We start from the raw sequence: 23,520 nt of genomic DNA, 5'->3' as shown, positions 1-23,520 counted from the left end.
GGCCCGCGGCCGCCCGGAGCGGGTGGCGGTGGCAGAGCAAGCCCTGCCGCTTCGTCTTAGCCCCGGGTGCTGCCAGCGCTATCCGGGGTGTCGCGATAGCACGTGGGAAGGGGTAGGGCCGGGGTCTGCCTGGTGCTGTCGAGACTGCAGTCGGAGACTCTCTTTTCTGCATGGAAGGAGAGGGGAAGAGAGCAAATAATCCAGAGGTATTGCTGAAATCCTTCTCTAATCCGCGGTGTTCGTGTATTTCGAGTAGCTGTGTTCAGATCATGCCAGAGGTGGTGGTGGTTTGTCTCTTCTGTCAGCTCCTTCTTTGATGGCTATTATTGGCGTGCATTGGGAACTTTTTTTTCTTCCTTTATGAAGGTGAAACTGGGCGTGTAGCTGTACTCCTGTAACCCCACGGTCGGCAATCGGAAGCGTACAGGGAGATGACAGCAGCTTGTTGAACGGCACGCACATTGAAACAGTTGTGTGGCCTCACTTCCAAAAGTTCTAGCGCCACTGTTGTTTGCAGCAGGTCTTCTGAATTCTCCAGGGAGAAAACCCGTGGGCTGGAGAGACGGCGTTCTTTTGTTCTGCAAAGTTCTACTTGGATTTGGCTGAGGAGCTTTTCATAATCCTTGTTTCCCTTTTGCTGATTATGTTGTTAATGTGCCAAAATAAGTGTGTTTTAGCATTCTAATCCAAAACCGGGCTTGTGCTGCTGTAGCAACAGCATCACCTTGCTTGTGCTAGCACTTTACGCAAGAGATCTCCCTCTGCTTTCTCTAGAATCAGTGTGTAGTACTTGATAGTTGAGTCCTTTCCCTGGACAACCGCTGCCTTCTGCTGTGTGTTAGTGCCATACACCTCAACTTGTGCTGTCATCTAGAGGGTTAAGGTTCACGAATCCCTGCTGATTAGGATGTTAGTTACGCTGATTTATGATATTCCCCTCTCCACCCCTCTCACAAAAAGTACAGAAATACTATTAAAAGAACTTTGGTTGGTAAGCAAGTTAAATAACCAGAAGACTGAAAAATTCTCTGGCCACTTTAATGCATCTTCCACTCTATATGCATGTAAATATCTCTGCATAATTTCTCCATAGTGGTCCATTGTCATCCAGAGAAGAAAGAGATTCAAAGGGTGAATTGGGGTTGTATTGCAAGCTGAGACTTTTGTGGGGTCTGTCTCACTCTTTTCCGAAGTTAGAAGCTGTTAGGGAATGGGAGAATTCCAGTAGAATGGGCAAAGTCTATGCAAACGCAGTGTTTTTACTTTGCTTCTTGAATGTTCTTTCTTTTGCACTGAATTCTTCTTTTACTCAATTAACTTCTTAAATTTGGATTATATTTCCCTTGCCTCCTACTTTGACATTAGAAAGCTAATGGGCAAAATAAGTGCTGAGTTTAACTAGCAGTATCTGGTTGGAAACTTTCGGGGCAAGACTTCTGCATGGTTTTGGACAACCAAGTTTTTGACCTAGTCCTAAAGAGTGTCTTGTAGTACCTTTGTGAAGAAGAAAACATATGGCTATTAGTCTTCAAGTGAGCTCCTGTAGTTGCTGTGGATTTTAGCTTTGTATCACACCTATGCGTTGTATTCAGTCCAATTGAACTAAAAAGAAAAAATAAAATTTCCCTTATATTGATAGACCTATTTCTCTGGTGAGCTCTGTTTCAAGTGAGGCAAATGCTGTTTGCCTCTGGCAATGAGATCTAGTGGTACAGAGATGGGAGCAGGGAATCATTTAGTGATCATTGTACTGGTGACAGTTCTCTTTCAGTTTCCTTATCTGCCCAGTAAGAATAAAGACAACTCAAGTATTTGTTGGTGAGATGGTTAGATCATATAAGGAGTAAGTATTCCTGAACTGACCACAAATAAACAAGTAGTTACGTTATTAAATGAGGGTTGCAGAGAAATGCTGTGTGAGCTGTCCTAAGTATCTGGGCACTATCTAGTTTCAATATTGAATGAAGGAAAAAGACTGAAAAAAATCTTGTAATATAAACTGGTCTAAAACAGGCCAAGACAGTTAAAGTCGCAGGGGAGCTCTAGATCCTGACTTCTTTTGCAAGCTACTGCTTTTAATAGTTTTTGAGGTGACACTTGATGTCTTGTTTTAATTTTATTGTAATCTGTTAATACTACTTGAATCTAAAATACCCTGCAAACCTTTACAGTCTGTAGAACATCTAATTGAGTAGACTGTGCTGTTGTTTACCAAATGCCAAACATTGATCTAAGTTCCTAATGTGAAATCATGATGAAAACCTGATAGGTTTAAACTTAAGACATGAGAATGAGCAGCATGGTGAGGTAAAATTCTAATTTGCATAGTTGCAGCTCTTCATATAAAACTTGAGGTAGTCGCTCAGGTTGATGGTTGAGTAGTGATACCTGGTTCAGACTTGGTTGCATAGGTGCCAGAAGGTGAGTGGTGTTTAGTTTGCTTGTTGAAGTTGAAGCTTTGTATTTATTTGTCTATTTAGAAGCATCTCAAGTAGAAACTGTAGTTTTCCAACAGTCCTGTGGGACAGAGTAATTTGTTAGAGTGACGGATTCATTGCAAATAGGATCTTTTTAGGAGTATGCTTTATTGGCATAGCTGTAATGCTCTTACAAAACCTTGTTTTAGCTGAGTCACTATTGTCATCGGCTATGGAATGTGTTTGGATGGGAATGTTCAGCTGGAGTCTTGGGGGAAAAGTAATAGCATCAAGCCTGTTGACATTTGGAAAAGGCAGTCTAACTGATATTAGAGGTCAGAAATTGATGACTCATTGTATGTCCTAAAAGCCTGCACAAAAGCGTAGTGCAGGTCTTTGTGTTTTCTAGTTCTTCATTCAGGTTAAAAAATTTTTGAAAAAGCTGGTATAACGTGCTCATTATGAGATATATTCCCAGCTTCCTGTCATCAACTATTTGAGATAGGTGAGTTTTTGTTTAGAAAATAGTTGGGTTTTTTTTAAACTGATATTTTTTACTATATCCATTGGCTTTAAAACCAAGCAGCCTGGAAAGGGAAAAAGCCTAACAGGTGCTGCAAAAAACATCGTTCATTTGGTAAGAAAGTTAAATACCTGAAAATAGAATAGATTAAAGTTGTTAATACTGTCTCTGTTCCTGTTCTCCTATTCTTTTTGTTCTACTTTTAATTTTTCAAAATATTGTAGGAAAAACTCCATCTTTTCTACTTTAGTATTATCTGGTGCAGTGAGGGGGTGTGTCTGTTAAATGTTTTTTGTGTCCTATCTACTTTTGCTGTACAATGCTCAGGCCATCTTCTACTAACAAGGGTGTATTTTTAATAGAAAAAATAACCTTATATGTACAGAGTACATAACATCTGCATTTCAGTCTGGGATCTTGGAGAGCAGTTGTGTTCACATTCCATTTACTTTAAAGTTGTTTTCTTATTTTGCTATGGGAACTGGTTAAACTTGTGTAGTAAGACCTGAAATAGTATATTAACAAGATTTTTGGCCTGATCTCTGTAAATATATAGAGGTCAGGAATTCTGCGGCAACATTTATGAATTAAAATATTATATAAGAAGAAGGATTTAATTTTTACTTCTTTTGGGTGGCTAAAACGACCTACTGTAATAGAGAATGCATTATTTTTTCCAGTAAGTCTGTTTCTGGTTTCTGAGAAATGGCTTATTTTCTTTTCTGTTTTTCTGAAGGATTTGTGAGACAATAAAGATAAGGATATTGTTCACCTCAGTTCCACCTCTTTTAAGTTTTAGTGATAATCTATGGGTATGAACATATGGAAGAGGCAGCTTGTTATCGTAAGCAGCTTTTTAATATTAACCAACTGCGAAATAAGTTCTTATGTTTTAATACTGAAGCTGGACAAATTTTAACTAGACTAAAATGCAGTTTGTAAAAGAATCAAACTTTAATTTTATTTTTTTTTGTTCTCCAGCTGTTGCTATCTTTAATTCAAGGGAGTTTTTTTGTTTTGGTTTTGTTTTGTTTTGTTTTTAAGTGGTTCCTGGTGTACCAAACCAAAGAATTAAGTGAAGTAGGTCAGAATAATAACTTTTAATATAAATCTTTTCTAGCCTCAAATCTAAATAGGTAACCATCTAGTGTGACTAACAGCTAGCAATAAGCTAAAATGACAGAACTTAGACTGCGGTTGCAAAGTCTGTTAAAAACTTGGAGTCTTTTTGGGTGTTGGTTTTTTTTTTTTCCCCCCTAAAATCTGCAAAATATTTCAGCATTTGTAGCTCCAAATAGTGTAAGCACATGACCTTTTCAGAGGATTGTACATATGGGAGTCAAGGTGTACACCTGAAATGAAACCTTACTTCTGATCTCATTTCTTGCAGAGTCTGCAGCAATCAAGGAGTTGCACTGCGTTCAAGTTCAGAAGTGCTTTACACATGAAATCTACTGGCTCTCTAGCTGATTCTGCCCTGTCACCATCTCAACAGGTAGAGAGTGCTTTTGTGCCTGAGCCATGCAGCAAGTGTAGCTGTTCCTGGTGTGGTTGTCCTGTCAGTGTGTGGCCAAATGCACATTGAGGCCTTTGGGTTTCTTCTTTGGGGAATGTGTCAAGGAGACAAGAATGCATGGCAGATCTGTCACAAAAGTACTCTAAGGAAAGGCCTAGTAGTTTTGGGTTTGGTTTTTAACACTCAGAGTTTAATAGTGATAGTATAAAGTGTTCTATCATTCCATCAGAGCTTGTTTTCTAAAATGGGACAGCCAGACATGTGGGGCATCAGTGGAGGGTCCACTTCAGTTAGAGCAGTGTTTTGCTTTGGCTCATTTCCCCCTTGAATTCTACTTTTTTTGGCTGCAATGATTTGGGAGGAAACATCTCACTGAATTCTCTGAATGGTTTGCCCCTAGGGAGAAAAGAACTCCTAAAGTGGTACTCAAAAGAATGCAAAATACAGGTCAGCTCCTGTAATAGGATGTTTAGGGCAGAAGTAGGCATGGAAAAGCTTTTCTTTATAAAGTTGATATAAAAAAGTTGCACTTCCTTATAATTGTAATACAGACTATTTTTGCTGTAATTAGAAGTTTCTTTTTGTTTTGGTCTGGTTTGTTTTTGAGGTAGATGGAAAACTTCAATTTATGCTTCAAAAAGCAGTTAGTACTTACTCCTTTGATGCTAGATCACTGATAAAACTAGAATCTTTCTAGAAGTTGTATGCCCCTGAGGTTTTTTTCTTGCAATAAGAAGCTATGTTTTGAGTCTGACCTTTCTCTGCCTCTCTTGTGTAATACATATAAATTGCTGTAGACTATGATGATAAAGGTAGAAGTAGCATACTACTTGTATAGTAGTTTGGGCTTTAGTAATTGAAGCTCCTTCTCATGTGTTCAATGATTAACAAAAAAATAATGTAGACTTATTTTAGTATGTCCAATATGTACAGTCACTGCCAGGCAGGGAAGATGCTCTCATCTTTGTTGTGGATGAATTTATGTTTGAGAATGCAGTGAAAACACGTCTGTCCAAATGTTTTGAATCTTTTTAACTTCCCTGATCTGCCTAGTTGTAACAGAATCCAGGGTTGCCCTGATGAACTCGGGGGTGGGGGGCAGTAATTTGTATCCATAAAGGTGAGATTTTAAGTGTGGCATCTGAAAGGCTTCTACTTCCTAAAAGTATGTCTGATATAAACTAATTTGAAGAAATACAAGGCTTCACAAAGTTCCTGTCAGGAACTTCTCTTTCAAAACAGAAAAATTGTGTAAAATAGAATGATTGCATAGTATGTAAGATACTAAAATATAGCCACATGTACTACTCTTACCTACGCAATTGAAGCACATCTCTTTAAATTTATCACCTCTTAGCCATGTTATTTCACGTTAATAACTGGCAGTTTGCAATGTTGTTTGTTGATCTTTTGAACTTGCAATTTTAAAGAGTAGTTGGAAATTAGTGTAGCATTAGATTGACTTTGCTGTATGTCGCTGTTTCCTACTTCCCAGTCCTGTGGAGAGGCATTTAAGCAGGATTTGAGGTACGCAGTTCCCTAATACGAGGACAACGGCTGCACTGGCTTTGGAGAAGCCTCAGGATGAGACTGTTTAACCTTAGACTTTATGGAGTCTTGAGGAGTAGAGTTAATGCATCCTCAAGCAGGGATGGCAACTAGTTGGTGGCGCTTGCCATTCTCCGGTTGAAATGGTGTCGAAGACATCTTGCAGAACCTCCAGTTCATGTTTTTCATCAGTTATTTGAAAACTGATAAATCAAAAAAGACCTCAAACCAACCAACCCAAACACCACCACCCGCAAAACCTAAAAGGGAGCATAACATGCATAACAGAAAGTTAATATTGTAGGTATTGGGTTTTAGATAGAAAAATTGTTATACTTTTTGTGCAGGATGAGGATGACAAGACAAGAAAAGCTTACGTTCTAGAAGACTGCAAAGCTTGTTTAAAGCATTTGATAGTTAGACCTGTTAGTCAAGGTGAATGATAGTTATTCTCCCATGCATGGTAAGATACAGAAAAATAAAATGGCTTGTTCAATAATTATCTGTAGTACTGCCAACGGTATTTTGGCAGAATATTCTAAAGCTCTTTTTTTTTTATATATTTATTTTTTTATACTGCTCTCTACCTCTTCCCCTATTTTTCCTTACCCTTCTTTTTTTAACGACCTGTCACTTAAATCTCTCTTTCACTTGACCGTTTCCTCTCTGAAAGTTTCTGCATCTTACCAGACTCGTTAGCCACTCTTTTAGCCTGAGACCTGGGTAAAATGGCAGTAATATAGCAGTCTCTTCTACAGTCTTGAAAACAAAAGGGAATTTTTTAGAATGGTTTGCATATATTTGGCTGCATGTGGGTGGATTTGGATGCTCCTGGGAGTTTAAACCTGTAGTACTGCTCGTGTGTCTCTATTCTTCTACTTCCTTGAACCAGTAATTTAAGAACCTGTTGGCCTATTTAGTCGCATTTGATAGAGGGAAGAGTCTCAAAGATAGTTGAGCTTTATAGGTTTGGTGAATAAAAGGTGGCTGAGTAATGGGAGGTCCAATAGCAGTAATAGTTACAGTGATTTCCTATCTTACTGGCACCAAAGAATTCACGTAGGGGAGAGGAAGTAAGCAGACTTTGGGTTTGATAATACTAAGTACATACAGTTCCATATACTTCGTGGTGTAGAAGAAAGTGTGAGCTCTCACTTGCAGCTGCAGTATTGTGTGGTGACTGAAACCCTTATTATGCTATTTTAATGTTTGAGTTACAGCAACTGAAAATCATGTGGCTGTAGCAGCTGGAATTTTAATCCTTTTAATTATGACAGATTTTCAAAGCATGTTCTGGCTGATTTGGTCAGCTGACTGTATAGTATGTACAATAACATCAAGTGATTGCACAAATTCTGAGAGCAGTGGTCACCTCAGTGGAACAGGATGTATTTTTAGGTTTCTCTGCTAGTAACAGTCAAGTGTGTGTACTTAAGCATCTCATATGAACTGAAGCTAGTTGCTGACACTATGTTATCAGAAAAGGACAGCTGTTTGTTCTTGCTATAGTCATTGATCTGACACTCTATCTTCTCACCAAATTGTGGCAAGGAGCACAGTGGGTATAAACACTGTAAATATTATTGGTACATGTTTTAATGACAGGTATTTTTCTTCATGTCAGCAATGACACTTTTTGCTAGCCCTTTCAGTTTTCTGTATCAGAGTAAATGAAAGCACTGCAGCAAGAGTTTTCTTTCTCTCCCCTTTACCCAACAGTTTTTTTCCTTTACAAGACAATGTTTGGGAAGAGCGTGGTTCTTGTTCTCAGTGTAATACTAGTGATATATCAGTTACGGTTCTTCAGAGGATAATACTTCAGATGTGGATGCTCTTAATCAATGAACCAGAGACGTGCTAAGTTCTGTGGCTCACAAGGTTAGCTTACAAAATGAAGTGAGTTGTGACAGTTTGTTGATAAAGCAATGTGCTAATTCTTGAGGTCTTATCCATTTATTTTACCAGTTTGATAGGGTCATTTGTTTTTTTGCCTTTGGACTTGATTTGCAATTTGATAATTGAATTATGTCATAAGCCTTAACTAATTTGAGCAGTCCAGGAATTCATCACTGCCCAAAACAGTTGTTGAGTTTGAAGCCCAGGTATTAAAATTAAAAATGCAGAAAAGGACATTTAATAGATATAAAAGGACTTTATAGTAAGCTATAAATAAAATGTGACATTCTGACTAAATTGGAGTTCTGCAGCAGGTGCTGTGAAGTTAAGGCTTTTAAGCAGGACACAAAATTCTGGTGAATGTCGTGTTGATGATCTAGTGATGTCCAAAGAGATTTGAAATTACATATTTAGTTAAGGAGCCAAAGGATTTGAATTTTAAGAGAAATGGCAGGTAATATGAAACTGCCTAGTGACCAATAAAATTCTTATTTACGGAAACTGAGAGAATAGGTTACATCAGCTATTTAATTGATCACGTGCATAACTGCTTCTTTATAAAGCAAGCATCTGTTATAGAACTAAATTAGCATCTACCTATTGGTAAAACATGGTATTTTAGTGTCTGCTGTGGCTTTTGTATACTGTCTGTTGGTGATACTAGACATTTTCATCAGGTTTTGTCTCCTTCTTACACACTTCAAAATTTCATTTGCTTGTTTGAAATCATTAAGTTTTATGAATATTAGCTTATGTGTGAAAGGAGTCTGAGAAAAGCCAGTATCATCATGCAACTCGGGTTTCACAATCTGACTTTTAAAGACCAAGATAGTGTGCTAGGGAGGAGGATGTTTTACTGTCTTTATAGAATGTTGTCCTGTGTAAGCTCACGTAGGCTATTTAAAGATAGTATTTAATGATGGTTGACTAATTTAGGGCATGTGTACACAAATGGTGCAGGCAAACACAAGCTCACTTTGACTGCATTCCGAGCTGTCTGCTTGTGGGCCAGCTTTGGCCTAGAAGCAGTAGGACAGTGCTAGCATAGCGGTGTGGGCTAGCTAACACACCTGCCCTCTGCTCTAGAAGTGGCTCACTTTTGACCATCTTAAAGTGAGCAGGGTGCATAGCTTTTTGCAAAGTACGTAAACAATATATATATATTATTTTTTTAATTTTATTTTAAAACATAATTGTGAGTAACTGGTTACGTTAAGCCTTACTGCTACCAGACTGCTTGTTTTATGGGAGCAGGACTGTGTTTAGATACATGAAGCAAGGGCTGGGCTTTATGAGGGCTCTTGCGTTATAAACTAGCACTTGTCTTTTCCAGGGTTGTTTCCATTTTGTGTTAAGTGCTTTTAAAATACACACATAACCTAAAAGCTGCCTTTTGATCTCTGCTTACCTGTTGACTTGAGGAAAACTAGAGTTTGTTTTCAGTATTGATGCAAAACTCTGAAATTTTCTTTGGTCTAGCAACAGGTAGGCTGCTGTATTTGGCAGGAATTACTTAGAGAGGACTTTGCTGGAAGAACTAAAAATATCTCAGAGAAGTCAAATGATTTTCTCTTTTTCATTCTTTACCAAAGGTGTTTCAGCTCTTTGCAGTAGGTACAATCTGACTTAATATGTAAGTTGAAAGCAAGTTGTGTTTGCTAAAATGTTTAGCGAGTTAGTCAGTCACTGAGCTCAGTGACTGATGCACTTGACAATTTCTTCGAAACTTACTTGTTACTCAGTATATAAATACTAAAGTATGGTGGGGAAAATTCAGCTGTGTTTTGCCTGCTAAGTGTAGCACATATGCTTCTTTGTTAGAAGTGTTCAGGAGAGTGGGTGGCTAAAATATTTGAGTTATCCAGATTACAACGGATGGGGAGATGGGGACTGATTGCTACTTAGAGTTGGCATGAATTTCAAAGTATTAAAAGAATACAAGTGAGTGAAGTGTCACATAGATTTCTATTTAAATGCTTTAAATTATTTAAAGTGGAGTGTCTAAAAGGCAGTTTTGTTTCCTCTTACCTTCAGTTTGAACAAAAGAAATAATACTAATCAGTTTTATTTTTACAGTTCAGAGTATTTTTAATTTAAGAAATTTTAATGCATTAAAACTGAAGGGTTTAGTCTGAAGTCAATGCATAAGAGCACTTGTTAGCTAGTAGAATAAGATAAGAAACCATTTTTATTAAACTTAAATTCTGTAAGCATTTTATTTTTCCAGAAAATTGCTGGAAGGTGGGGAGTGAGGAAAAGATGGAACTGACGACCAGTGTATTTTTGACACAGTATTTTGAGATTTGGCTCTGTGCAAGTCATTCTCTGGTATCTCTGAACTATAAAGTTCAGTCTTTTTTTTTTTTTTTCTTCTCCATACCACAACAGAGAATCAGTTTTTTTTTCTTTGTGTCAACATCTTACAATAGATTATGCAATTTTATTTGGATTTTTGTAGCTGTTTGGCCTTGTTTTGTAAAGTTGTGTTACCCTTACACTTTGAACTGCTGGTATTGTAATCAGGATGGCCACAGGATGCATTAAAAAAATTAACTTTTGTGGGCTGAACTGGAGGTATAGATTGGACCATGTTGGGTAGTAAAGTTTTATGTAAAAGTTTTCAATGAAATAAAAGGACTTATTTAATGTATAGTATAATTGCTATCCTTATGCAACAGCTACTATAAAAATAAGGGAGGAGCTATAGGCTATACATAAGGAAAGAAGAGCGAAGAGCTGTTGTAAAGGACTGCTGTCTGTCAGAAACATGGAGGGGTGAGAATGGGACATGTCAGGGGATTGAGGTACACACTGAGAGCTGCAGATTGCCTTAAACAGAACTGCATGAAGAGGGTGTCAGAAGCTTAGGTAGTAGCAAGCAGCCCAGGGAATAGGTTGCCTGTGTTTAATTTAGAGAACTGGAGATGAGGATGAATCTGGCTTCCTTTATTTCTTCTCCCTACTCTGTAGAGTTGTGTGGTTTATGATTTTAGCTAGTAGGCCGTAGTCAACAATTGTGCTTTGTTTTTCATTGCATCATCTATTTGCAATGGGCAGGGGAAAAGAGCTATTCCAGTGAGAAGGATTATGCAATGTTTTTACGTAAGTTGCATATATTACACCTGGTGAATAAATGCATGGACGTCTTAAATTCTGATACAAATGTGTATCTTTAATTTTCAGGTGACCTTTTAAACACCATTTCTTTGAGATAAAATGTCACATACTTGTTCTCTTAAAATGGCTACTGATCAGTTCACGTTGTGTTAACATACATCTTTCTGTACACATAGAGGATGCAAAACTGTAAATAATAGTGAATATTAACAATATTGAGTTAATACTCTATGCTTTTGTTTTCTTTCTCTTCACTCAGAATTGGATTCACAGTCATGGAGGAACATCAACAGCATTTACACTGTGTGAACTGTGTCAGCCGTCGTTGTATGACCAGACCAGAGCCTGGCATTTCCTGTGATTTGATTGGCTGCCCATTGGTTTGTGGAGCAGTTTTTCACTCATGTAAAGCTGAGGAACATCGCATGTTATGTCCACTTGAAAGAGTGCCTTGTTTGAATAGTGGCTTTGGATGTCCCTTCATAGTAGCCCGAAATAAAATTGCTGATCATCTAGAAGTTTGTCCTGCAAGTGTGGTATGTTGTACCATGGAGTGGAATAGATGGCCAGTCAGTTATGCAGACCGAAAATCTTACGAAAATTTGAGTAAAGATGTTGATGAAGTGGAGCAGCTAGATATGGCTTTAGCCCTTCAAGACCAGCGCATGTTATTAGAATCACTTAAAGTAGCAACTATGATGTCAAAAGTAGGTGATCAAATACCAGAATCCAGAGAGCAAACCTCTGTCAAATCAGGTGCCCCAGATACAGTGCATTCAAATGGTTTGATGCCTGTAGATGAAGAGTCCTATGGCGCACTTTATCAAGCTACTGTAGAAACAACGAGGAGTTTAGCTGCTGCTCTGGATATCCTGAACACTGCTACAAGGGACATTAATATGTTAAGTTCAAGACTCTGCGTTTCACCGCATGAAATGAAAGAAGATACCGAGATTAAAGAACAAGCTTCTAATGGCATTATTCAGGATAAAAAGTCTGACCATGAATATCCAGATGAAGATAACATAGGAGCAGTTGGGGGAATTAACTTTGATCGCCTGAGTCAAAATTTGCAAATGGAGCAAAACGGTTCTAGTGATATTTGTTATGATGTAGTGCAAAAACATGACTTAAATCTAAACCTCAGTAACTCCTCACTTTTGTGTAATGGCTTTCATGTAGAAAATGAGGGTTCAAAGGTGTTGGACCAGAATGAAGATCTTGGTTTATCTAATTCAAAACCATCCAGTGTAGCAAATGGTGAATGTACTGCATCTCATGATGATGAAGCATTACAGTCTTGCAGCTCCTTCCCTGTAACAGGACAACTTAAAGAAGTAATATCAGCTGATCACTTAGTTAACGGCAATGTTAATCATGTACTACTTCCCCGTAATGCTAACGAAGAAGAAATGTTAGAGAGACAAGTGGAGCAAGAAAGATTGAGAAACGTAGATGCGTTTTCACTTTTACGGCATCGATCATACAAATTCCTTGTTAACCATTATTGGTCTACACCAAAAGAAGACAAAGCTGTTGATACGTCAGATTTGGAGATAACAGAAGATCCTATGGGTCTTCAGGGGATTGATCTAATCACTGCAGCTCTGTTGTTTTGCCTAGGAGACTCTCCCGGAGGTAGGGGGATATCAGAAAGTCGCACAGTCGATGTGTATCACGTTGACTTTGGGACCCAGACATTTTCTCTCCCATCTGCTATATTGGCCACAAATACAATGGTGGGGGAAATAGCTTCAGCTTCTGCATGTGATCATGCCAACCCACAGCTCTCAAATCCAAGTCCATTCCAGACCCTTGGACTGGATTTGGTATTGGAATATGTGGCTAGATACCAAACAAAACAGCGTTCAATGTTTACATTTGTTTGTGGACAGTTGTTTAGGAGGAATGAATTTTCATCACATTTTAAGAATGTGCATGGTGACATTCATGCTGGCCTTAATGGCTGGATGGAGCAGAGGTGTCCTTTGGCATATTATGGGTGTACATATTCTCAACGAAGGTTTTGCCCTTCAACACAAGGGGCAAAAATTATTCATGACCGCCACTTACGGTCATTTGGAGTTCAGCCTTGTATATCCACAGTATTGGTAGAACCAGCAAAAAGCTGCTTAATTGGACTACACAATGACCATCTGAGTAGTCTACCTTTTGAGGTTCTGCAGCACATTGCTAGTTTTCTAGATGGCTTTAGTTTATGTCAGCTTTCAAGAGTGTCACGTTTAATGAGAGATGTATGTGGAAGCTTGCTTCAAGCACGTGGAATGGTGATACTGCTTTGGGAGAAGAGAAAGTACCCAGATGGAAGTTCTTCTTGGCAGATAAAAGAAAAGGTAAGTTGTTTTTTATTTTGAAGGTGAAAGGGAAGGTATTAAATGGGTCATGTCTCTGACTTTTTCCCTTAATATTCTCCTTCATCAGTATTGTTATTACTGTTTTTTGATATAATATCCCTTCAAGAAACAGATTGTCATATATAACAGCAATTAGCGAAAATTGTTAGCAGGTTGGTTCAGTCTTCTCCACACTTGAAAAAGCAGAAGTTAAAGTAGTGTCTGTCTACTTTTTACTTGATGTAAATAAATTAACCTCTGATTTTCCTAAGATTTTAAAATAGTAAATGATTACTTCATGATTTTCTTTAATAACGATATTCCATGAAAGGGGGAAAATTGCCTACAAAGTTTGCTTTTTTTGCCTTTATACTGTTTATAGCAGTTTTAATTTTTGCTCATCTGTTGAGATCCTATCCATTTACCATGATATCGAGTGCCTTAAGTATGTAAACAATTCCTACAACCTTTGGGTGACCTTTGTATAGTGCAGTTTTCACGATTCCCCATCCCCTCCACCCCTTCACCCCAGAACTGCAGAGTATCTATAGCAATACTGTGGAATTGCAGAAGTTGATCATTTCAGAAATGGATCCTTGTGACTGGTCATGCAATCCTTTGTCATTTAACTTCTGATTGCATCTACTTTGTAGACGCAAAAATTATTGCTTGCCTTTCTTGCCAGTGTTCAGACTTGACTTGGAATCTGAATCAGCCTGGGACTGGCTATGCAAAATTTAGCATTGTATGTTTTGTCATGTTGATTTTTAGTATGATTTATAGTAGCTGTAAAACATTGCCTGAAAGTATTATAGCACATTTAATTTCCTGCTCTGAGTTTAGGTATCTTAAAACATTTTGAGCCTAAGTGCAACTTATTTTCTAGGTCTGGCGCTTCAGTACAGCCTTTTGTACTGTGAATGAATGGAAGTTTGCTGACATCGTAAGCATGGCTGACCACTTGAAGAAATGCAGCTATAATGCTGTAGAGAGAAGAGAGGAGGCTGTTCCGCTGCCATGTATGTGTGTAACAAGAGAACTCACTAAAGAAGGACGTTCACTGCGCTCTGTTTTGAAACCAGTACTTTAAATATTGCAACCACTCCAATTGCACCTACACTCAAGCACCTGATATAACCTCGGTAATATTACGTGACACTTTATTAATATACTAAAGATACTTTCTGGCTAAATCTACTCTGTCACTGTGTATATAAGGTTTGAAGTGACATTTATTTTTTATAATACTGTTTAGCTGGAAAGTAATGAAAGTTGCCTTAATGTTTGAAAAATTCGGAACTTGCTGGACAGGGTAGTTTTATCTAACTTATGTAATTTAAGAACAGAATCCTAAGGTGTGTTTTCTGATTCACTGGTGCCCATGTTGCTGTTGACTGATAACATTTCAAAAATGGCCTCTAAATGGTATGCACATTTAGATAGGAAACACTGAATTGTAGTGAGACAAAGTCCTGACCAAATGTGCTTTCTGTATTTGGTCTATTTTTTTTTAACAAATTATAATCCAAATACTTGAAAGATAAGGAAGAATTCAAAACTTTATAGTAGATGTCTTGAACACAGCTTTTAAGCGCATCTTTTCTCATGCAATTGGTGTTCTAGTGCTCTTCCTAGTTAACAGGTGATCTAGGATCAGCTTTTTTAAAATTTTTTTTTTTAGGAATGATCGAAGTGAACTCAGATTTACAGCAGCTTAATTTTTAGTACAACTTCCTTTTGACATGGTAACAATGATTATTTTTCTTCTGAACTATTAACAGTTATTTCACTTTTGGGAGCAAAACTTTTAGAGCTAAAAACATGGAATACTAGTTTTTACTCTCGCACCTACAATGACATTGATATAAAATGTTTAAAATGTTTTTCCTTGTCCTGCAGTTGGCTGACGATTAAATTGCTTGAGCAGTCAGAAATTCAAAGTATGTGATGAACAGTTACAAATTTATAATGCAGCTAATGAAAGGGCTTTACTTGTTTTATGGTATTGTGAGAAGTATTGTCTCCTTTTCTGTTAATTTGTCTATAAAAATGCTGCTTTTTTGAGGAGCATTTTAAATTACTGGTATGTATAGCAAATGTATCATCTTCATAAGATGAGACATGATTTGTTAATTGCATAAGGCATATCAGAAATGTATGTTCAACCACATCTGTTAAATTAACAACTCCAATTTGCTTCCAGTCTTCCATAATAAAAGATCTTACAAAGCATTTGTGAACAGAGAATACATGCTATGAAAAATGGCCTGGTATAGCAAAACTATAATAACTTGAACTGACTTTCCAGTTTGTTTGTATTAATGCTGGTGTCTCTAGCCTGTTGCACTTAGCAACTGTGCCACAAAGCTAAAACAGAAACAAACCAGAGCTTGGAACAAAGAAATACAGTATGTATTTCCATTATAGGAAAAAATAAGAGATTAGTAAGTAGGAGATGTTTACAAAAATGGCTAAATTTATTACTCGTAATTTCTGTACTGGACACTTGTTTATGGCTAGTCTGGCTGCAGTTCACAACTTTGGTATCTGTGCATTTCCCATTCTGGGTCCAGTCCAGCTAAACGTTCACTGCCTTTTTCTATCCAGAGTGCTACAGGTGCCCAGAAAAAAATTAAATCTAGGTCTTCAGTGCCATGAGTTTAAATTACAAGAGCTCAAACAGTTCTGCCTGGATCTTCAAATTACATTTTCTCTTTCCACACTTTCTCTTATTTTGTTTGCAGACAGGAAAGGAATAGACCCTTTACAGAAGTTTGATTTGCAGTAATTCTTAGCTGTTAGCACAGTTATGTGGAAAGGAGAATCCAGATTCAAGTACAAATCTGACTATACCGACTGGGTTTTAGGTAGGGATTTTAACACACACGCACACAAACACACACACACACAGTTCTCTTGAGTGCATTGAAATGCTTATTACCCACAAATTCTTCAGTATGAGGCAGGAGACAGACTTTCATCAGTTCTTGTCTTTTAGCTCTAATGGCTGCTTGCTGCTGCTCTCCAGTGTTTAAAAGTAGTTTTATGACTGAAAAGAATCCTGAATGTTGAGGAGTTTATGCTTGCATTTATGGTTAAATCTACTTTAAAACATCTGTCTTGGGTTACTGGTGTTTTTTAGTCAGCAAGGTGGTGGTTTTGGTACTCAGCATTCTTTGTAACTACCCGGAACCCTGATAAGTATGGTAGGCAGGCATGTGTCTTGGTTGCTGAGGAAAAGAGGGTGTCCAGTTAGAGGAGCTGGTGTTGGTAGAATCTCGCTTGTAGCACAGTGCAGATCTACATCTAAAGTATCATCAGTTGTTGATCTATTAAAATGAACTTTTTAAGTACTTGGTGTTCTTCTTAAGAAATAACACTATTTCTCAATACATGCACTTTTGTTTTCAAATGTAGATACAGGCTTTTTTTTTAAATTCATTTATTTTTTATGAGAATCCAGAGCTATTAAAATATCAATGTTGTAAACAAAATCTCTGCCTTGTAAACTGCTCCAAATGCAGGAATACGATATAGTTAGGATAAAAACCTTTTTTTTTTACACTGCTATGCAGTTTGTAAAACATCTATGGTGTACAGTCAATCTATCAAAATGTGGCTTGTTCACATTTGCCCTTGAATTTTAAAAATGTCATATCCCTTTCCTGGTACATCTTCCTTACAGCATATATAGACAGCTGTTCCAGTCTTTCTTTTACTTGATACCACATTGCTACTTTGTTTAAAATACTATGTTTTCAATCATTATGCAATATTTTTTTGCAATGTCTGTTGAAATCCTAATAAAACTTGGGACTTTCTCTTTTAGTATGATTGTACTTTTATTAAAGCTTATCACCAGCCTTCCAGTGTTTAAACACGGTGCTCAGTGTCTGCCTATAGGACTCCAGTAAGTACTCAAAAAATCAAGTTACATAAAGGAATCTATTTACAAACATTTAAACACTGCATAATTTGGAAGTGATTAATATGTATTCACATTCATTTTGGTATGATGATCAGTCGTCTTTGGTCTATTATGCAGCATAGATTTCCTTGCACAATTAAAGATTTCACGACATAACATTGCAGACTGATACTCTACCTTGTAGGTTTGTTTTAACTGTTTTTTCTAATAGATATGAAAGATTTGATATGAAATATATGCACTTAGCCTACCAATTTGCAAAGAACATTTTCAGCGTGTTCTCAGGAGTAAAGTTTTCTGTAGAAAATTGTTGCAAAATGGTACAGAAGCAAAAATTCAGGGTGGTTTTTAGATAACAGTTGTAGTTGAGACTGCGGAATGGCAAAACAAACCAAAACCTCATTAAAATAGAAGACTGTCCAGAAATTGACCTTTTGCCCTGCCACTTGCTAATATGAGTGTGCTACTAGTCATTACAAATAAAAATATACCTATACTACATAAATCTGATAATAAATTAATCTAAACTATGTCGAGCATCATGGTGTTACTCATGGTTTAATTTCAGCCATTACAAACTTGTGACTTTTTTACTTTTCAGACAGGCCACATTAGCACTTTGTTTTTCTCTCTCCATAAGTGGATTAGATATTCTGCTGTGTAAGGAAATATTTTGTGTTTCACTTTAACTTTCTTGATGCGCAAAGTATTCTAGATTTGCCTGTATGTTTTAGCTTGTTTTTTTGAGATAACTACTGCTAAAACTGTCTTCATAAGCTCTTATCTGCTGAATGTGCTTTCCTAAAATGAGATTTAAATTCAGTGGAGAATTCAATGCTTGCTGTAATATCAGGAAGCTGATTTAAATTCTTTCAGTCAGAATGTCTGTTCAGGCATCTGATGATCTTCAGATGAGCAAAATCTAGTGGTTGTTTACAGCACTGAGGAAAAAAACAGCATTCAGATAGCATATATAAAAAGTTATGACATGTAAAGCAGGGACTGCTTGAAGAATGGGATTCTCATAGTGTGACTGTTCAGCATGTGGTGAATATTGTAGCAGTAATCCAAACTGGAGAAGAAAACTTGAATGGAGAAGTGGGCTTAAAATAACAAAGGCATCCAGTCCCAGTATATATAGTCTCCTAAGGGACTGTGAGAGTGCTGGGAGTTTCTGACTTGTGTGTGCTGCAGCGGTGTTTTACTGATGATTTATCAATCTTTCCATCATAGTGGGAGTTACCCTGCTGCTGCTGCTTGAGCTCGAATGTGCTTTAGTTGTGGATTCCTGAATTGAATATTAGTTAAGTTGAAGGAAGTCCTCTCTACTGAATGCAAGGTATGTATTCAGTGTAGGTGCTACATGCTGGTGGTGTCACAGGCAGTATTTGGTAAGAATAATAGAAAAACAAGGTCCTTTGGATACGGAGAATTTATCTGCTTGGTTTCCATCAGTATTTGCCAGAAAAAGGGAACAAAAATGTGTTAGGGAATGCAAGGAACAAAATAAGGAGACCAATAGCATTCATTATAGCTTGCTAATGGCCTGGTAGTGAAGAAAACATCATTAATCGTTATTAGATACACTATGAAATGTGACAGCAAAAGTCCACACGTCTGCCATTTTGACAAACCAAATTCTGTAGCACATGCAGTAGTAGGTATGCAGACTGGTTATAGCCTCAGGTAGTAGAAGAACTTATGCAAAATAAGCATGTATGATTTTAACTGCAAAATATGGGGAGGGGGAAAAAAAAGCTAGAATTTCATGAGGTATGAATTCACATAAGGCTAGATTTTTAGAATCAGTCAGAAAAATGTGATTTCTGCCTTGAGGCAGAAATCTGGTCTGGTGCTTAGTTTCATGCTAAACTGTGTTGACATTTATTTATTTAAAATCATAATATGAACAAACTGCAGAAAAATAGTAGTAGGAAAAATTGTAATGACCTTACGAAGTTATTTCTGTTTAACAGTGTCATAATGTAGTATCAAACTTAGAATTTTATAATATAAAAAATGGAACACGAGAAATAGATTGTAATGCATGCTTTTCATTTAAGATTTGCGTTTTTCGCTCCCTAAGGTATGTTTTCAGGCATGTAACAGAAGAGTTATCTTCAAGCTTACTGTGATTTAAATGGAGAGAATTCTGCTAGCAAGATGAAAGTTGGGTGCATTAGTATTTTCACGTGAACATCCCAACAAAGGGGTAGGTTGCGGAGCAAAACTAATCTGATTATGTGACTGGTTAGCAAATGAACAGTCAAGAACCTGGCATGAATATATGCTGGACTTTGTTCAGAAATGTTAATGTTTGATCATTACATGTTGTGTAATCTTCTGAATATTGTGTACTCTATAGTATTGTACCGTTGTGTTCCACATGTGATTCTGGAGGCCTTTGCAGCAAACAGGAAATAATGTGCTGCTTAATGAGATTTGACCCTTGGTTAAGGTAAAATATGACTGTTATGAACTGTGGCAGCTGTTTATGAGCATCAGCTGTCTGGAGTCTCACGTCATTGTGTGTTTCAAGAGTAAGGGATGAGTGGATGCCTTGTTGCCAAAGGAAGGTGGCTTTACTTCTAAGCAAGAGGAGTTTTATATGGCATCTCACTGTGCCACTGTGCTCACGTGGTTTTTGATATGCAGATGAGTAGGATGTTCTTGATTTAACAAGGCAGTAAGACTAACTTCTCAGCGGATGGGATTGCACACAACACAAAATTGCTTCTGTATTGCGTGATAAAATAGGTTCAGTCTAAGTGACCTGTGACTTCAGTTAACTGGAGTTGCAATTCGTAATCATATTTTTCAGCTGCTGCCATTTTGGAGAAACACAGAGGCATTTATGTTAAAGATTAAAAAACAAAACAAACCAACTAGAAAAAAAAAACACACCAAAAAACCCTACTCCAACAACTAGAAAAATTCTCACTGATGGATTTCTGTCCTGTTTCTATATATAAACAGTGTTCGTTAATGTTTGTTAGGAGAGTCTGACGAGTAAATAGAAAACTCAGTTTCTATATTTTGTTCAAATGAAATCTACTGCATATAGATACGAAAGTGCATCATTTTAATAATAATAAAAAAACAACAACCCCAAATGCATTTACATATGATTGGCAGTGTCCCCTTTTTGCTGTCCTTTTGATCTTCAAATGAAACTTAAATGATACCAGATTTGCAAATTTTACCATCCAGATGTCTTTTATTCTCTTGGACTAATTCAAGTATGTAAATAGCTGAAAAAATCTCAGGGCTTTTATAGGTGTTTAATGGGCTGAGACAGTTTCAAGTACAAGATTCTACCATTGGTCTTTGTCATGACTGTAGGGGGTCTTTGCTAAGATTCTAGTAGTCATTGTATACCTCAGATGCAATGAGATGATCTTTTCAACCCTGTATTGAAGATCAAGGAGAAGGGCTATTCTCATATCTAGCTACGATCCTCCATCCATCTTGAAACTCTTCTGTTTTCTAGGAGTCATGTTGAAGCTACAAGAGTCTCACTTCATGTCAGTGCTTATCTATTTAATACTTTGCACTTTATGTCTTTTTTATTTCAAGTACTTTTTTTTTTTTTTCCTATGAAACTCCAGGTTTCATAGGAAAAACTGCTTTTATACTTAACAGGGAAGTTGACACAAAAAAAGCCTCGGAATACTTAATTGTCTCTATGCTTGAGTGTTTCCATTTCAATTAATTTGGAACATGTGCCAGATGGGTATCACAAACTAATGTTAACCAATATCAAAATCATTATCTTTTCCATCCAAGGTGGGGCAAATCTCTGGATCATTAAATTTGTTTCTGATCATCTGATTAGCACACTTGAAGAAAGTCTGTTTTTTCAAGGTGGTAGAGGGAAAAGGCAGATTGTAACCAAAAGAAATGGTTCTCATTCTGGCTGAGGCAATGAAAACCTGCCTTATTTTTAGAACTTCCTGGAGTCCTGTTCCTCAGTTTAATCCCTGAGAAGTTCTGTGGGTACTCCTTAAACTCACTTCCTTTGGAAAGCAAGTCATGGCAGGTGAACTCTTATTCAGAGTTAAGCATGCCTGCTCTCCTCCAAAATAATTAAATGGAGGCAAAAGACTAGAAACTTGGTCCTCCTCAAATAAGTTGGAAAGTTTCTCTTCAGTGCTTAGGATCACAGTCCCTGTGATCCTTGGTTATTGCTTGTGGTCTGAGGATGGGAAGCTCTCCAAAGTTTAGTGAAAGTGTATTTTGTAGCCCTTTACTCAGCAGTAAGGGCTATTCTGTGTTGTTGCAGTCATGTCAGAGGAACATCTACTCAAGGACTCAGCGTGCTGCTTCTGCTTGCAAACTCTGTTCATTATCACCAGGTTAATATGATCTTGTCTCTTCAAGTGGACGTTTTTTGAGTGGGTGACCACCAGTCTCATGTTGAAGCTAACAGCCTTTTTGGTAGTTATGATTTCCACTGAATGATTTTAGAAAATTCAGCCTTCATGGCAGATTATGCCAAGTACCTTCCCTCCCCCCAGGCAGATGTTCCTCAGTGTGCATATAGATTTCTTCCCTGGGATATTGTCTTGCTGGCACTGAAATCAGGAGATGACTCTACCTGATTCACCCTAAGGTATGTGCATCCAAGATGGAGGCCTTCTTCCTTGAGGATGTAAAGCATGCTTTATCTTGAACAGGACTGTGCTGGATTCGTGTGGCAAGGGTTTAGTGGCAGAAGGGAAAGGGGGAGCCTCTGTGAGAAGACACTAGAGGCTGCACCATGCTGAACACAGTTGGTTCTAGATGGCTCTGCAATGGACCCACCACTGGCCAAAGCTAAGCCTATCAATGAAGCTTGGTGGTTCCTCTGTGAAAACATATTTAAGAAAGGGTAAAAAACACTGTGTAGCAGCTGTGAGAGAAGAGTGACAAAAATGTGACAGAAACAGCCCTGCAGGCACCAAAAGCCAGTGAAGAAGGAGGGGGAGGAGGTGCTCCAGGTGTCAGATCAGAGGTTACCCTGCAACCTGTGGAGAAGACCATGGTGACTCAGGTTGTCCATCTGCAGCCCATGGAGGACCGCACAGGAGCAGGTTAGCAACTTTGCAGCCCGTGGAGGACCCTGTGTCAGAGCAGGTGGATGTACCTTGAGGGAAGCTGCAGCCCATGGAAAGGAGTCCGTGTGGGAGCAGGTTTTCTGGCAGGATCTGGGACCCTGTGGGGGAATCATGCTGGAGCAGTCTATTCCTGAAGGACTGTGCCCCATGGAAAGGACCCTGCGGGAGCAGGTCTTGAAGAACTGCAGCCTGTGGGAAGGACTCATGTTGGAGCAGCTTGTGAAGGACTGTATTGCATGGGAGGGATCCCGCTCTGGAGCAGGGCAAAAGTGCAAGGAGGAAGGAGCAGCAGGGAGGAGCTGCGATCAACTGACCGCAAGCCCCATTCTCCATCCCCCTGTGCTGTGCAGGGGAAAGGAGATCAAAGAGTCAGAAGTGAAGGAGTGAAGTTGAGCCTGGGAAGAGGAGTGGGGTAGGGGTAAAGGTGTCTAGTTTTGTCTTTATTTCTCACCATCTTATTCTATTTTTAATTGGCAATAAATTTAATTTTCCCCAAGTCAATTCTTTTTTACATGTGACGGTAACTGATGAGCAATCTCCCTGTCCTTATCTCAGCCCACAAGCTCTTCCATCTTATTTTCTCCCCATCCTGTTGAAGAGAGGGAGTGAAAGAGTGGCTGGTGGGTGTCTGGCAGCCAGCCAAGATCAAACCCAAGGACATAACCCATTAGAAAACACTTCATTGTTTTTGTCTATGTGGCAATTTGTTTCTCAGGTATGGTTGTTTCCACTCAAAATGAGAAATCATGTGTGTAGAAAAAGGACTATTCTGTAGTCACTGGAAAGCTACTTGAGATGTATTGTCCATATGTGTGTCTATACCATTTCCAATGGGGCCTGGAAGCTGGAACATGGAAGGGCTTGGGAGGCTGAGACACAAGGCTTACTGTGTTGATTTGAACCATATATGAGATGATGAGGTCCTGTGACTCAGCAAGATAGGTGAGCACCACCCCTGCCACATGTGAGACAGAAGGGCCTGAGTATGTCGGAGAGCCACAGCATGGTAGGGGTTGCAAGGGACCTCTGGAGATCATGTAGCCCGACCCCTCTGCCAAAGCAGGTTCACCTACAGCAGGTTGGACAGGATCACATCCAGGTGGGTTTTGAATGTCTCCAGAGAAG

The 23,520-nt window shown here is 38.2% G+C and overlaps 1 protein-coding gene across 1 annotated transcript; it reads left to right on the top strand.

Annotated features, from left to right (window-relative positions):
• Positions 1-4,330: 4,330 nt before the first annotated feature.
• FBXO30 (F-box protein 30) lies at positions 4,331-14,461 on the top strand. The gene is made up of 3 exons (XM_009895524.1): positions 4,331-4,435; positions 11,277-13,371; positions 14,258-14,461. Exons 2-3 carry the CDS (start codon positions 11,293-11,295, stop codon positions 14,459-14,461), a joined length of 2,283 nt encoding a protein of 760 aa, XP_009893826.1. The 5' UTR covers positions 4,331-4,435; positions 11,277-11,292.
• Positions 14,462-23,520: the final 9,059 nt, after the last annotated feature.

This window comes from Charadrius vociferus, unplaced genomic scaffold, assembly GCF_000708025.1.
Source record: "Charadrius vociferus isolate BGI_N301 unplaced genomic scaffold, ASM70802v2 scaffold142, whole genome shotgun sequence".
Classification (NCBI taxonomy): Eukaryota; Metazoa; Chordata; class Aves; order Charadriiformes; family Charadriidae; genus Charadrius; species Charadrius vociferus.
This window is presented reverse-complemented; position numbering and strand designations above follow the sequence as displayed.

Coding starts and splice junctions, on each gene's coding strand:
- FBXO30 (XM_009895524.1), top strand. CDS start 11,293: ATGGAGGAACATCAACAGCATTTACACTGTGTGAACTGTGTCAGCCGT. Junction 13,372..14,257: donor CTTGGCAGATAAAAGAAAAG/GTAAGTTGTTTT, acceptor CTTATTTTCTAG/GTCTGGCGCTTCAGTACAGC.